This window comes from Poeciliopsis prolifica, unplaced genomic scaffold (genome assembly GCF_027474105.1).
Source record: "Poeciliopsis prolifica strain line A6 unplaced genomic scaffold, Auburn_PproV2 SCAFFOLD014, whole genome shotgun sequence".
Classification (NCBI taxonomy): Eukaryota; Metazoa; Chordata; class Actinopteri; order Cyprinodontiformes; family Poeciliidae; genus Poeciliopsis; species Poeciliopsis prolifica.
The window spans coordinates 9,992,875-10,006,579 of NW_026562389.1; the positions used below are offsets into that span (position 1 = coordinate 9,992,875).

A 13,705-nucleotide genomic window follows, 5' to 3' on the forward strand; every position below is an offset into this window, starting at 1 on the left:
TTCTCTGAAAACTTGACCTATTTACAGAATCTGTTTTTCCTTGGGGCTGCGATGTCCGGCGATGTGACCAATAAATCTTTTACCCAGGATGCCACTTTGTCAGGTGACACAGTTATTCGTTTCAGGTCAAGGAAAAATTTGTCGTGTTTGTGCCGCTCTAATGCCCCAGTTTGGAAACATGCTCTGATTTATGCTTAATAGTAAGAAGCACTGGATTTATTCCCAGAGGGAACTGGCTGCTGTCCCAGGACATTTCTGAAACCCGATTGGTTTATATGTCACTTTATCATCCAGATTTTAAAGCATTTCCTCCACTTTTGGGTTACAGTGACAAGACTATGTATTTTACTAGGTATTTCATGTGATAAATCATCACAAAATGGTAAATAAAAGCTAGCAGAAAGAGGAAAAAGACTCATTAAAGTTTAAAAATAGAGAAATTTTATTTATAGAAGCTTCATAATCCATTTAATTTAAGATTTCTATTGTGTGTGGTTCTTATGTCTGTTTTATTTATTGTTCTTTTTGGGTTTTATTTTGAATATTTAGGATATCTTTCACAGTTGCAAAAACGTTATTTGCTTAAAATGTATCGGTCTTTAAGAGGGAAAAGTTGCATTATTATGCCATTGTCGATATATAGCTTGAAAAAGGTCAACATTATCATTCATCGCAATAATTATTGGGACAATTCATCAGCATCCAAAATTCAATATTGTGACCAGCCTAGGTCCTACAACGACTGATTATTGTCATTGTTGATAGGACAAATAAATAAATAAAATTTAATTTCCACCAAAAAACTGAACTTTTGAGATTAGTAGGGCTGTTATAAAATAATATTTTAGTAATCGGTACTTTATAGATTACTTTTAATCTCAAAATTAATCACCAAAATTTCTTATTGTGACAGGTCCAACCTGTTTAGTCTGATTTATTCAAACTCCAGTTTGTTTGTCTAAAACAAACTCTCCACCTAAAAACCTCAGTCTCGCTTCAGTCGAAGTAAACTCTGCTTCGGTTCAATTGCATTAAAATCCACTCCAAATGCAGGAAGCATCATAAACAAATAGAGCCAAAACAAACATGCTAGTCCATTGCTAATGGAGAAATGGCTTGTTGTCTTTTATCAGCGACAAGAGAAAACCTCTAAAATCCTATGCTATTCCATTTTTGTTTACATTTTGTGTTTTGTGTGGTTTCTTTCAGTGTTTCTTAATGCGGTGCCCCCACAGGTGATGAGGTGATCATTTCATTCAGTGCAGTGTGAAAGAGAACTGCAGCAGCAAATTTTGCAATTTTGATCCTCAATCAAACCAAATCTATCAGAATATGAGGTATTAAAACACCTTAATCTCACTATAAATCCAGCTGTATTTGGAACAGATCTTCCAGAAACTATCTTTGTTGATTTTTTAAAATACTGGTTCAAGTTTCAGTGAAACATTTCCATACAATCCTCACAGACTTGAAGTTTTTCCTATTGAGAGCAAGTGTGAAGTGACAATAGATTGGATTTGTTAGGGATTTCTTTTAAGCTAATAAAATAAATCCTAAATATCTGCACCACATAGTGTTATATCACTTATTTTGTGCAGCGAATTGTAGGCAAAATCTGTCACATTTCCTGTCATGTCGTAGTTATACCTGCAGAATAATGAATGCAGAGGAGTCGCTAAGGCTTTAATGAAGGGAGAGTGTTGGAGTAATGAGGCGGCCTTCGCTGACACAGCCTGAACTGTTGTGCTGAATGTCTTTTAGCAATTTCTTCTGAGTCAGTTTACTTCATTCAGGAACTGTGTGGCCATTTTGGACATCTATTTTCTTGTAATTACTAAAAAAGTTCTATTGCACTTCACTGTAAGACAAAAAATACACAAAACTCAGACGGTGTTTGAACAGATATAAATGGAAAAATAGATAAAATTCAAGTTGTTTTTATATTATTATGCTGAATTACACAGTTGCAAAATCGTTATTTGCTTAGAGTTTATTTTAACCAATCCCACAGTATTTTGCACAAATTGTGATGAAAAAATATTTATTGCTTATTTGACTCCATAGCTGTGACTTAATGGTACAGCATTTAACACCAATATTGTTCTTTAAAAATATTACCATTAGAAATAGATTTCTTCAGGATGCCACATACTTAAAAAATAATAGTAATTTATATTACTAAACTGAACACAGTAGCTGCATTTAATCATATTTTTGAATTTATTGATAATTATTGATGCTTTTATGAAACAAACAGTGAAGAAAATGGCAAAAAAAATTAATAATCGTGTCAGTTTTTTTTTTTTTACTTACCATCAAGAACTTCAATTTATCATGATGATAAATCTAAAATTTTATTCATAGGAAATTCTTTATGATAAGCAAGAAATGGTACGATAAATGTCCACCTCTATGAATGCAAATTGTTGAAATTCACAAATACTTCAGTTGCTCTAAAAACACTTAATATGGTTCCTTTTAACAGTTCAAACACCAGATACACCTTCATAAGCACCAGTATGCTCAGTGGAAACCATCTTGGTGCTACCACAGGAGCTAACATCCACGGTCTTCCTTGTCTCCAGTCTTGTGGGTTCAGCCAATCAGTGCCAAAGAACGGTGAATACCGCTCCTGGATTGGCTGCTTTGTAACGCCAGCCAATAGTTCTCGTGACATCACACTTTTGGGGAACTTTAGTTGACAGCCATCTTGGTAGGCGTTTGTAACTAACTATCATGACTCTTGCTATGGAGTTGCTATGATAACAATAAACCAGCCACCGTTTTAGAACTGGCTCTCACTTCATTCCTAACTTATAAACAATTTAAGTACATTACAACAATTTCTGAGTACTCTACCCACTTCTGTGCAATACAAAAAATGATATTTCTTCCACATTGGTCAAAAATGTCAGTATTCTTTATTTTTGTTGGTCTGGAAGCCATGGTTCATCTTTGCTTTACGCTCCACTTGCCTACCAAGATGGCGCTAATCCAGTTCAGACTTGTGGAAGTTATGTATTGTCAAGCAGCATTGAGTCATGGTATTTCTGTGTCCCAAGCTACATTTTCTCTAGAATATTTTTAAAAATCCAAATAATTTTTTCATTTTTTGCAAGTGATTTGGAGTTACCTTTGGATTCCTTGCATGTGATGGCTCCTGTGTGATTCCCTTTACTTTAATTTCAGTATGCAAATATTAATTAGACACAACTAAATGGGAATGAAACAGGGAACATCTTGTCCTTCTTCTGTTGAACAATAAACAGATTTGGATGTTTTTATCCCTTCTTCATCTCCAAAACCTCTCCGATCCCCCTCGGTGCCCATAATAGAGTATTCATTACTGTAGACAGCCCAGTAAATGTCATCTCGTCCAGCCGCGCCGCGCACGTCCATGCGTAACTGAATATAACTTATTCATTTTCATAAGTCATTGCCGGTTAATTATAAATGATGCCGGATGCTCTCCCAAGAAGGCCCTGCTGCATGCTGGGATATGTTCTCCCCAAGCTCGTCTGCTTGTGACGTGTTTCTGTGAGTTTTGCACAAGAACGTTAATGGACATTTGCGTCGTCCTGATTGTGACTTTAACAACTTGCAGGCAACAGATGCGGGATTGCTAATGGTCTCTCCGCTGTGTTTTTGTTTCTCAGTGGGTTATTTTTGCTTACAGTCATGACCCTATATATTTTTCTCACTTGTGCTAGCAGTCAGTTAATGGAGCTGTCTGCAGCCTGGCCCCAAGAATCACAGACATGGAGACTGTGTAAAGTGAATGATGGATTGTCTCAGCTTAACTCACTCAGAATCAGAAAGAAAAGTCATTCTATGATGCAGAAAGACCAACTCAACAGAACCAGTGGAGTCTTTATGATTTATAGGTTTGGTAAACTAAAAATCTTCTTTCATTTTCTGTCATAATTTTATAAGGATAACAGCTACAATTAGATTAAATTGAAATTTAATCTAATAGATTGTAGATTAGATTCAATTTAATCTAATCTACAATTAGATTAAATTGAAATTTAATCTAATTGTAGATTAAATTGAAACTCATTTACTTGAGTTTCTTTTTGGGGAAAACCCCCCCCAAACTTTTAAGAATATTTTTATGACACTGTTCTTTTTACTTTTACTTAAGTAATTTTATTATGAAGGATTTCTACTCTTACTTGAGTACCGGTTTTGTGTTCTTTGCCCACCCCTTAACTAATTAACTTAACTGAATAACTAATAATGGCCATTATCAGTTTAGTGTTGTAGTGTTGCCGCCATCCAACAGAGGGCGCCGCTGTTCATCCAGAAGCCGATCCGTTACAGAAACAAAATGGCGGCGGCGCCACTTCAGACGAAGAAAGAGGAAAGGTCCAATTCGAATCCGGTGTGGAATAATAAATGCCTTTAAGCGGTTCTGTTTAAACACTCGATAAACTGCTTAAGTTTTCACATCAATAGCCCTGATTCCGTCGGGATGCTTCATGGCGGAAACGTGTCAATATCGCGACAAAAAGATTTGCTATGAAGGTGAGGCTAAAGCGGCTGAGTTAGCGCAGAGAAGGTACAATTAATATTCATTCAAAATTAACCACTGGTGGGACTTATCCATGAACATTTTTCGGTTCTTGGGAAATATTTCACTTCTCATGAACATAAGAAAATATTTTACACCTATCCAACAACCTGAAAATGTAGCACTTCATGTTGTGGAAAGATGGCCATCTTCATACAGCAGGGCCTCTTCTCAATTAGTTGTTAGTTGATCAATAAGAATTAAGATGACTCAACTTTCATCAGTTGCATCCTTAATAACAGTCGATCCGTAGAAAATGCCAGTTCTTGCATTGAATTTTCTTTTATAGTTTATAGTACATACAGCAGAAATCTTAACAAAACAACACAGAATAACAACACCTAAATCAGCTATATTAGAAGATCCTTTATGGATTCTTGTTTTGTTCTTTTTGCAATGGTTTTTAGCTGTTTCAGATCCTTTTATGTTGTTTTCTTCATGCCTCTGTAGATTCACTCTCTAAAAGCTGTCGCTGTAACAGCACTGCAGACATGCATCAACAGGCAGCTCTGAGAGAAATAAATACATTTGATGTTGGAGGAAAAGTTAAGGCACAAACATGCTCTGCTTTTTCTCCAGACCATTTTTTTCTTCAAAAGCAGTTGGTAATCAGAGGTTTGGCCATTTGATTAATTTATTTTTAATATTTTTTTTTAAGTTCTGGCTTCCTCCCACAGTCCAAAAACATGAGCAAAAACAGACAGCAAGAGAATGGATGGATGGATATTTTTTTAAAGCGTCAATACAAATTTTCACTGTGAATATACTAGTTATATGATAATATGTGTTTAACAATTCATACGGAATAAGCGAAAACAGACAGCAAGAGAATGAATGGATGGATAATCAGATGAATGGATGAACAAATGAAAGAATAAGTAGATGGATGAATATATAGATAAAAGGATGGATGGATAAGTGGGGTGGAAAGATGGACAAATTAATAGACTTATGGATGGTGGAGAGATGAATTAGTGGATGGATACATATGTAAATGTTTGGGTGGAAAGATTTATAAATAGATGGATTATTTCATATATTTCCATCCTGTTTTTTTTTTCTTTATTCAGACGTGAAAAATACTTGAACTGAAAAACAGTAACATCTAATATTGGAAATTGATTTGATCTGAAGAGAGTTTTATTTTATTGTGTAACAAAATGAAAGATTTTACATCATTTCATCAAAAATCCCCCAGTTTATAGTACATACAAGGAGAAACCTTCATTTTAATCTGGGATTTTCTGAATATTTTCTGGAATTAAAGATAAACATTTAAAATAACATTTAGCTTTTCTCGTAGCTTTCATGTCTGGCCCCCAAAATACTTGAGTTTCTAACTTTCCATTTTTTCTGTTTTTTCCAGACAAATTCAACGCCTACGTCACGTTAAAGGTCCAGAATGTGAAGAGTACAACCATTACAGTCCGTGGAGATCAGCCATGCTGGGAGCAGGACTTCATGTTGTAAGTAAAGTACTTGCAGTTTAATATTTACAAAAGTATTTAAACCACTCAAACCTTTCCGCTCTTTGCCACATTCTAACCACAAGCATCTGTGGTTTTCAATTGGATTTCATGTGACAGACAAACATAAAGGAGTGCAGGAATGGGAAGCAGAAGACCTTTGTATTCAGAAAGAAAAACAGAGTTAAAATATAAAAGCCCATGAAATGCATAAAGTAGCTTTACAAAATTAAAGTGTCACAAAATTAAACAGTTATTAAATGGATAAAGAATGAAATAAAAAGATTTCATGTGGCATACTTACAGACAAAGGTGTTTTTATCTTGAATTCAAAGTGTAGATATATTTTGTACAGTTTTGGTTTTAATATGTTGAGTTTTTTTCATCAAGTTAGTCTGTATTCTCCAATTAATGATTAATCAATTATTAAATTATTTGATGATTATTTAAAAAAAAAATCAATTAATCCGGTTATTCACTTCAGCCCTATTTAAAACCTAAATTCATTTATTTTCATTTGGATCGTCGCTTTGCTTAATTTTTCTGCCATTTAAAAAAAAAAAAATTTTGCAAACTGCGTAGCGGCAGTAACGGCTTGTTCGCTGCCAAACCCCTGGCATGTATTAAGACAAATGCAGAGAGAAACTGGTGCCTCAGATGCTGTGGCAGCCAGCCGATGAATGCAGGTAGCCATTGCAAGCTGACTTGTTATCTGGTCTTAATGGGCCTCTGTGGCATTGAAAGTGGTGCACAGCAGCGGCCTGTGGGACTCCAGTCTGGCTGGCTGACACGGCCTCCTAAATGGGAATTTGGGCAGAAGCAGGTTGGATGGATGGAAAGTGAAATTACCTGCCAGATAAGTGGATGAGCCAGTTAGAAATCTAATGAATTGTCCAGCCCATCCAGATTCCAGAGGGCATGGAGGTAAAGATGCACCTGATTTAGAAATCTTCTGGGTTTGTACGTTCTGTTGTACGTGGTGATGTTTGAATCAATGTGTGAGGAGGAAATCAGCAATTTATATGTGGAAGCATTGTCTGATGGGCAAAACATCCCGGTTGGGTGGTTTGAATGGCATCCCATAATTAGTTTTTTTAACTGTCTTGCATCTTTTTGGCACATTTGGCAGCTGTGCAGAGAAACACTGATGGCAAAATGAGGTTTTGTGATTTTTCAACGAGCAAAAAGGCGCATCTGAAGAGTAGAAAAATTCAGATTTAATTTGGAAAATCTCATAATTTCACAAGTAATGATTGTGCCACCGGTACTAGCAGACCGGCTGCTAATTTCTCTCCAAGCCGACTGTGCCAACAAGACTACAATATGACAGAGAGGGGTTCGTCTGCTCTTCTGCTCACAGATTTTCTTATTGCAGTGTTCAGAGTACGGAAGACAAGTAGGGCCACTGGGGAAAAAAAGAGAAGAATTCTTTAATCTTTTTTCTCAGAATTATGACATTAATTCTGAAAAAAGAGATCAAAAGTCGGAATTCTATGATGAAAGTCCAAATTATGAGAAAAAAGTTAGAATTCCACAAGAATTATGAGAAAATATAATTGTTTCTGAAAAAAGTCAGGATTCTACAATTAAAGTCGGGATTGTGAGAAAAAAAGTTGGAATTCTATAAGATTTATGCAAAAGCAATTTTTTCTGAAAAAAGTCAGTATTTCACAATTAAAGTCAAAATTGATTAAAATCAGAATTCTTGCTTTTTCTTATTTTTTTTTAAATATTATATTAAAAAGTAAATGATTGATAACTTATTTTAAAGGGACACTGTTAGGAAGCACCAGTGATTTTCCTTGAAAAATATCAAACCTTACTGTTTTTTTCCACTGCATAGATAAACGTACTAAAATTAAAGGTTTGTCAAAATAAAATTCCAAAAGAGATTGTACTGCTGCAGTCAAAGTGCTGTTGTTCATGAGTAATTCTTTAAATCATACTAAAAACAAAAAATGTGAAGTTTCAGGTTTGTGACTGACTTAAACTGAATTAAATTCAATGACGCTGCAGACTGAATTAGATCTTACTCCACAGAGCCGCATCATGATGACCAAATCATTTCTCAGTCTGGCTGCTGTGGTGCAGTACCTCACGCTGCAGTTCATTGTAAAGCTGTTCTCGGTTCTGTGTTTTATCTTTTTTATCAATATTAAGGAATCATTGGCTTAAAACAAGCTCTGTCTTGCTGAAAAGTTACCTATAAGCTGATTTTGTCTCATTTCAAGCATGCTAAGAAATTTGCACTAGAAATGGAACAGAAGGTCTTAATAAGACTTTGTGTTTTTGCAGTATAGAAGTGACTGATCTAAGATCACAGATGTATAAGTTTTATTTTAATTTAAAAACAACTAGGGATATATTTAGATGTTTGGGGAGAAGCTCTTCTGATTATTGATCGGTTTGTCTGATGTTTCGGGTCATCGCCTACTCTTTCCTTCAATTAAGGTCTGCTCAAGTATCAACAAATTGTGACCTTTTTCCTTCTAACTGCATCAGCCTGTATTAAGTGTTTGAGGAGTGACTTTATCAAATTACAACAACAGGACTGATTAACGTCTGTCTGTTGGAAACCTTTTCCTCCTCCGCCTGTCCTCCTTCATTTTGCTTCTCTCTGATTTTGAGCCGCAAAGTTTCTTACATCTGGATGTTTAAATAAGTCAAAATAGTTGGGTGCTATGTATTGTATTTTATAAATGAAATTCATGGTTTATCATCATGTTGTTTGCAAAAAGAAAGAATTAGATTTATGCCAAAAAAACTGAGAAAGTTTGAGATTGTCTGAAGTTTTCTTGAAAAAATTTCTGAGTTTAAAAAGTTGAACATTTGCCAGTAGAAATTTTGAGAATAAATTCAGAACTTACAAAAAAACTTGTAAATTTCCGTTTAAAATTTCCAAAATTTTCAACTTTAAAATTTCATTTCTTAAACATTTCTGAGATTAATCTAAAAATGTCTGATTTTTTGGCAGAAATCTATGCAACAAAGCCTGTCACGACAACAAATTGTTTTATTATTGTAAAACACAATATGTCTTTGACAAAGAAGATATACCGTCTGGGACAATAAGGGATATTATTATTGTCATTGAGACCATTTTCAATAAACACATTGATAAAAACACACGTTTGCTCCCTCAACAACCAAAAAACGTTCACTTTATAAAGAAAAAACACTTGAAGTGTTAAATAAAACAGAAACAACTTCATGCAAGCAAAACTATAAATAAAATAAAATAATCAATCTCATTTTAACTGATTAGATACTGTTACAGGAAATGGGTAAAACTGGCTATTTTATTGATGAGTTTACATGTGGGCATTAAAAACCAATCTCATACATAAATCTAACTCCACTAAAGAGGACTATCGACTTCAGCTTTAGTTTGTGCGAACCGCTTTCTTAAAACCATTTTCATTTGGGAGGAATGAAAATCATTCTGTGTAGATATTATTGATTTAATTAAGAATATTGATGGAATCAGTTAACACAGTGACACAGGGTTGGGTGTTGTATGTATGGACTCTAAGGTTTAAACAGACATAAGTGCTGAAATATTGATGTTCATGTCAAGATCAAACCTACCCAACAAGACTGAAGACATAAAAAGAGCATTGCCAAGCAGAAAATGCTGTTTTCTTGTTCTGGATCCTGAAACCGTGTGTGTTTGTGCAAAGCTTTCCCTGCAGGAACATGTTTGAATCTGTATTTCACCGCTGACTTCACAGATCTCCCGTCTGTCGGCTCTCAATCTCTGCACAAACACTCACAGTGTCCTTCTGGGTGTTTAAAAATGCACCGATTCTGACTGTTTTCACCAGAGATGCAACTCAGGCACATCATTCATAGACACCAGACATGTTTTTAATCATAAAACTGCATAATCCCATAGATTAAACTGAGTCACTAATAACAACTGTATTCTTTCTTCCCATTTCCCTTCCTTTAAACCAGCAGACACAGACTGTCATCTTATGTAATGCAAGATTAAAGCAGCTCACCTTGGCCAAAATGTCATTTTTAACTGCTTATAAATTAGATTTTTGATTTAAGTTTCAAATTTAGCTGAAAAATTGTAAAATTACAGGTACATGTCACATTTATATAATAATGCTTTCTTAATAATTGTTAAAACTATGATGAAACTTTAAACTGCTGCTGCGCAAGCTACTCAACATGCAGTAACATTCCATTATCAGTATATTACTTGAAAATGGTCTAAAAAAAAACCATCATTTTTTATTGCAATAATTATTGGAACAATTTATCGTCATCCAAAATTCAATATCATTTCGAGTTTTTCTGAAAAAATTCTGAGTTAATCAGCAAAATTCTTATAGTGACAGGCCTAACGAAAGCCCTGTTTAGTCCGCTTTAATCAAAATCCAGTTTGTTTGCTTAGAAAGTCCGGTTGTTTATGGATGTGTGAATGCGTAACCAAACGCTGATGTGAACCAAAAAAGCAAACCTGTGGTGAGGTTTGGATGAATATGTGAACACCAAGCGGACCGGAGACTGCTCCAAAAGCAGGAAGTGAACCACAACACAGGGCATTCTGGGTAAATACAACCATAACAAACGTACAAGTCAAGCGCTTGCGGCAGAAATGGCTTGTGGTGTTTTTCCCCAAAGACGAGAGAAATCCTACAAAACGCTGAAATCTGACGCTATTCTATTTTTGTTAACATTTTATGAAAAAAGAAGTTGTGGTCTGTTTTCTTTAGAGGTAATTCTTGGTGCAGTGCCACCACAGGTGAGGAGGGGAACAGATTTTTGAATTAGTTTGAATATTAAATCGAACTGCAGCAGCTGAAAATGTAGAGAAATATTGCAATTTTGGCCTCCAAATAATTTGAGCCATGAGATATTTCATGATATTTGTCCCCCATAAGGCCAGAAAATCTCCTTAACTGGCAACTTAAACAGCATATACACAAATTAGTTTCTCCCACCCACTGTCTCTCCATCATCTGAGCTACTGAGAGTCATCGGAGATGATTGACAGGCAAACTGAGGCGACATGAATGTGAATGAGGATGTGAATATGAATATGCAGATGAGCAGGGGAAACAGTTGGCTTCTATTTCTCTTTAGAGAAAATGACAGCTGTCATTTTGGCACTTATTGTTTTGGCACAAAAACTGGTGAACCTTGTGACCTTAAGGGGGAAGAAGATTGGTGCCGGACTGAAAAATAAAAATAAATCCCATCTTAGACCAGATGTTTGCTTTCTTTTGATTGGTTGTGATTTTAACATGAGATCCACTACATTTAGGTGGTTTTGAAAACGGTCCTTTCACTTAGTGCAACGCACAAGTACTACTTGTAGGTTGTTTATACCGTGTTTGTGGTGAGTTATATATAAAATTCATAGATGAAGGAGTATTAACTTGAAGGTTAAAAGCAATTTGTCTTGTTTTGGATTACCTTAGGTACGGTTACTGACAGGGCAAAAAGTGCTGCAAACATATTAATGATGCCAACTCAAAAACACAATAAATAAGTGCTACAAAAAAATGCTGCAAATAACAAAAATGTTAAGTCTGAAACGCTAATAATAAAAACAAAGTCCTCCAGACCACTAGGGGGAGTCAACTAGTAAATCTGTGAGATCTGAGCCTTAATAAAGACAAGGTGCCCAAAAGGAAGTTGGAGGAAGACAAAATTCATGTTTTATACTTTTTCTTTTTACACATTTTAGAACAGCAGCATATGGACGTAGGTAAAATTATGTGCTCCATACTCCCCCTAGTGTTCTGGTGGACTTTCGTTTTGTGCAGAGAGTTTGCACTTACAGTTAGGGCCAGAAATATTTGGACAGTAACACAATTTTCGTGAGTTGGGCTCTGCATGCCATCGCATTGGATTTGAAATGAAACCGCTACAACAAAATTCAAGTGCAGATTGTAACGTTTAATTTAAAGGGTTGAACAAAAATATCTGATAGAAAATGTAGGAATTGTACACATTTGTTTACAAACACTCCACATTTTAGGAGCTCAAAAGTAATTGGACATATAAACATAACCCAAACAAAAAAGTTTTTTCTCAATATTTTGTTGCGAATCCTTTGGAGGCAATCACTGCCTTAAGTCTGGAACCCATGGACATCACCAAACGCTGGGTTTCCTCCTTCTTAATGCTTTGCCAGGCCTTTACAGCCGCAGCCTTCAGGTCTTGCTTGTTAGTGGGTCTTTCCGTCTGAAGTCTGGATTTGAGCAAGTGAAATGCATGCTCAATTGGGTTAAGATCTGGTGATTGACTTGGCCATTGCAGAATATTCTACCTTTTTGCTCTCATGAACTCCTGGGTAGCTTTGGCTGTATGCTTGGGGTCATTATCCATCTGTACTGTGAAGCGCCGTCCGATCAACTTTGCAGCATTTGGCTGAATCTGGGCTGACAGTATATCCCGGTACACTTCAGAATTCATCCGGCTACTCTTGTCTGCTGTTATGTCATCAATAAACACAAGTGACCCAGTGCCATTGAAAGCCATGCATTCCCATGCCATCACGTTGCCTCCACCATGTTTTACAGAGGATGTGGTGTGCCTTGGATCATGTGCCGTTCCCTTTCTTCTCCAAACTTTTTTCTTCCCATCATTCTGGTACAAGTTGATCTTTGTCTCATCTGTCCATAGAATACTTTTCCAGAACTGGGCTGGCTTCTTGAGGTGTTTTTGGGCAAATTTAACTCTGGCCTGTCTATTTTTGGAATTGATGAATGGTTTGCATCTACATGTGAACCCTTTGTATTTGCTTTCATGGAGTCTTCTCTTTACTGTTGACTTAGAGACAGATACACCTACTTCCCTGAGAGTGTTCTGGACTTCAGTTGATGTTGTGAACGGGTTCTTCTTCACCAAAGAAAGTATGCAGCGATCATCCACCACCGTTGTCTTCCGTGGACGCCCAGGCCTTTTTGAGTTCCCAAGCTCACCAGTCAATTCCTTTTTCCTCAGAATGTACCAGACTGTTGATTTTGCTACTCCAAGCATGTCTGCTATCTCTCTGATGGATTTTTTCTTTTTTTTCAGCCTCAGGATGTTCTGCTTCACCTCAATTGAGAGCTCCTTTGACCGCATGTTGTCTGGTCACAGCAACAGCTTCCAAATGCAAAACCACACACCTGGAAACAACCCCAGACCTTTTAACTACTTACTTGATTACAGGTTAACCAGGGAAAGGCCTTTTGAGTTACTTGCAGCCTTTAGAGTCCATTGTCCAATTACTTTTGGTCCCTTGAAAAAGAGGAGGCTCTGCATTACAGAGCTATGATTCCTAAACCCTTTCTCTGATTTGGATGTGGAAACTCTCATATTGCAGCTGGGAGTGTGCACTTTCAGCCCATACTATATATAAATTGTATTTCTGAACATATTTTTGTCAACAGCTAAAATAACAAAACCTGTGTCACTGTCCAAATATTTCTGGCCCTAACTGTAGGTTGTTTTTGTAATATTTTCCCTTTGCTCTTTTTTAATTTGGAGCATTTTTCTTGTTTGTGGTGTTTTACTGATTCCTTTATTTTCTTCCTTTTGTGTGTTTTGGGGTTTATTCATATGTTTGCAGAAGGTTTCTACGTTTGCGGCATATTAACGCCTGTCGACCATGAAGGTTATTAAGGTGTTCGTTCAAACAAACACCTTAATAAATATTTTT

The 13,705-nt window shown here is 36.0% G+C and overlaps 1 protein-coding gene across 1 annotated transcript in view; it reads left to right on the plus strand.

Annotated features, from left to right (window-relative positions):
- The window catches only part of LOC129366042 (nuclear pore complex protein DDB_G0274915-like), a 39,347-nt gene that overhangs the window by 12,310 nt on the left and 13,332 nt on the right, over positions 1 to 13,705 (plus strand). Inside the window, exon 3 of the mRNA XM_055039632.1 lies at positions 5,940 to 6,039. Within this exon, the coding sequence (XP_054895607.1) occupies positions 5,940 to 6,039 (100 nt within the window). The remainder of the gene's footprint in view (positions 1 to 5,939; positions 6,040 to 13,705) is intronic.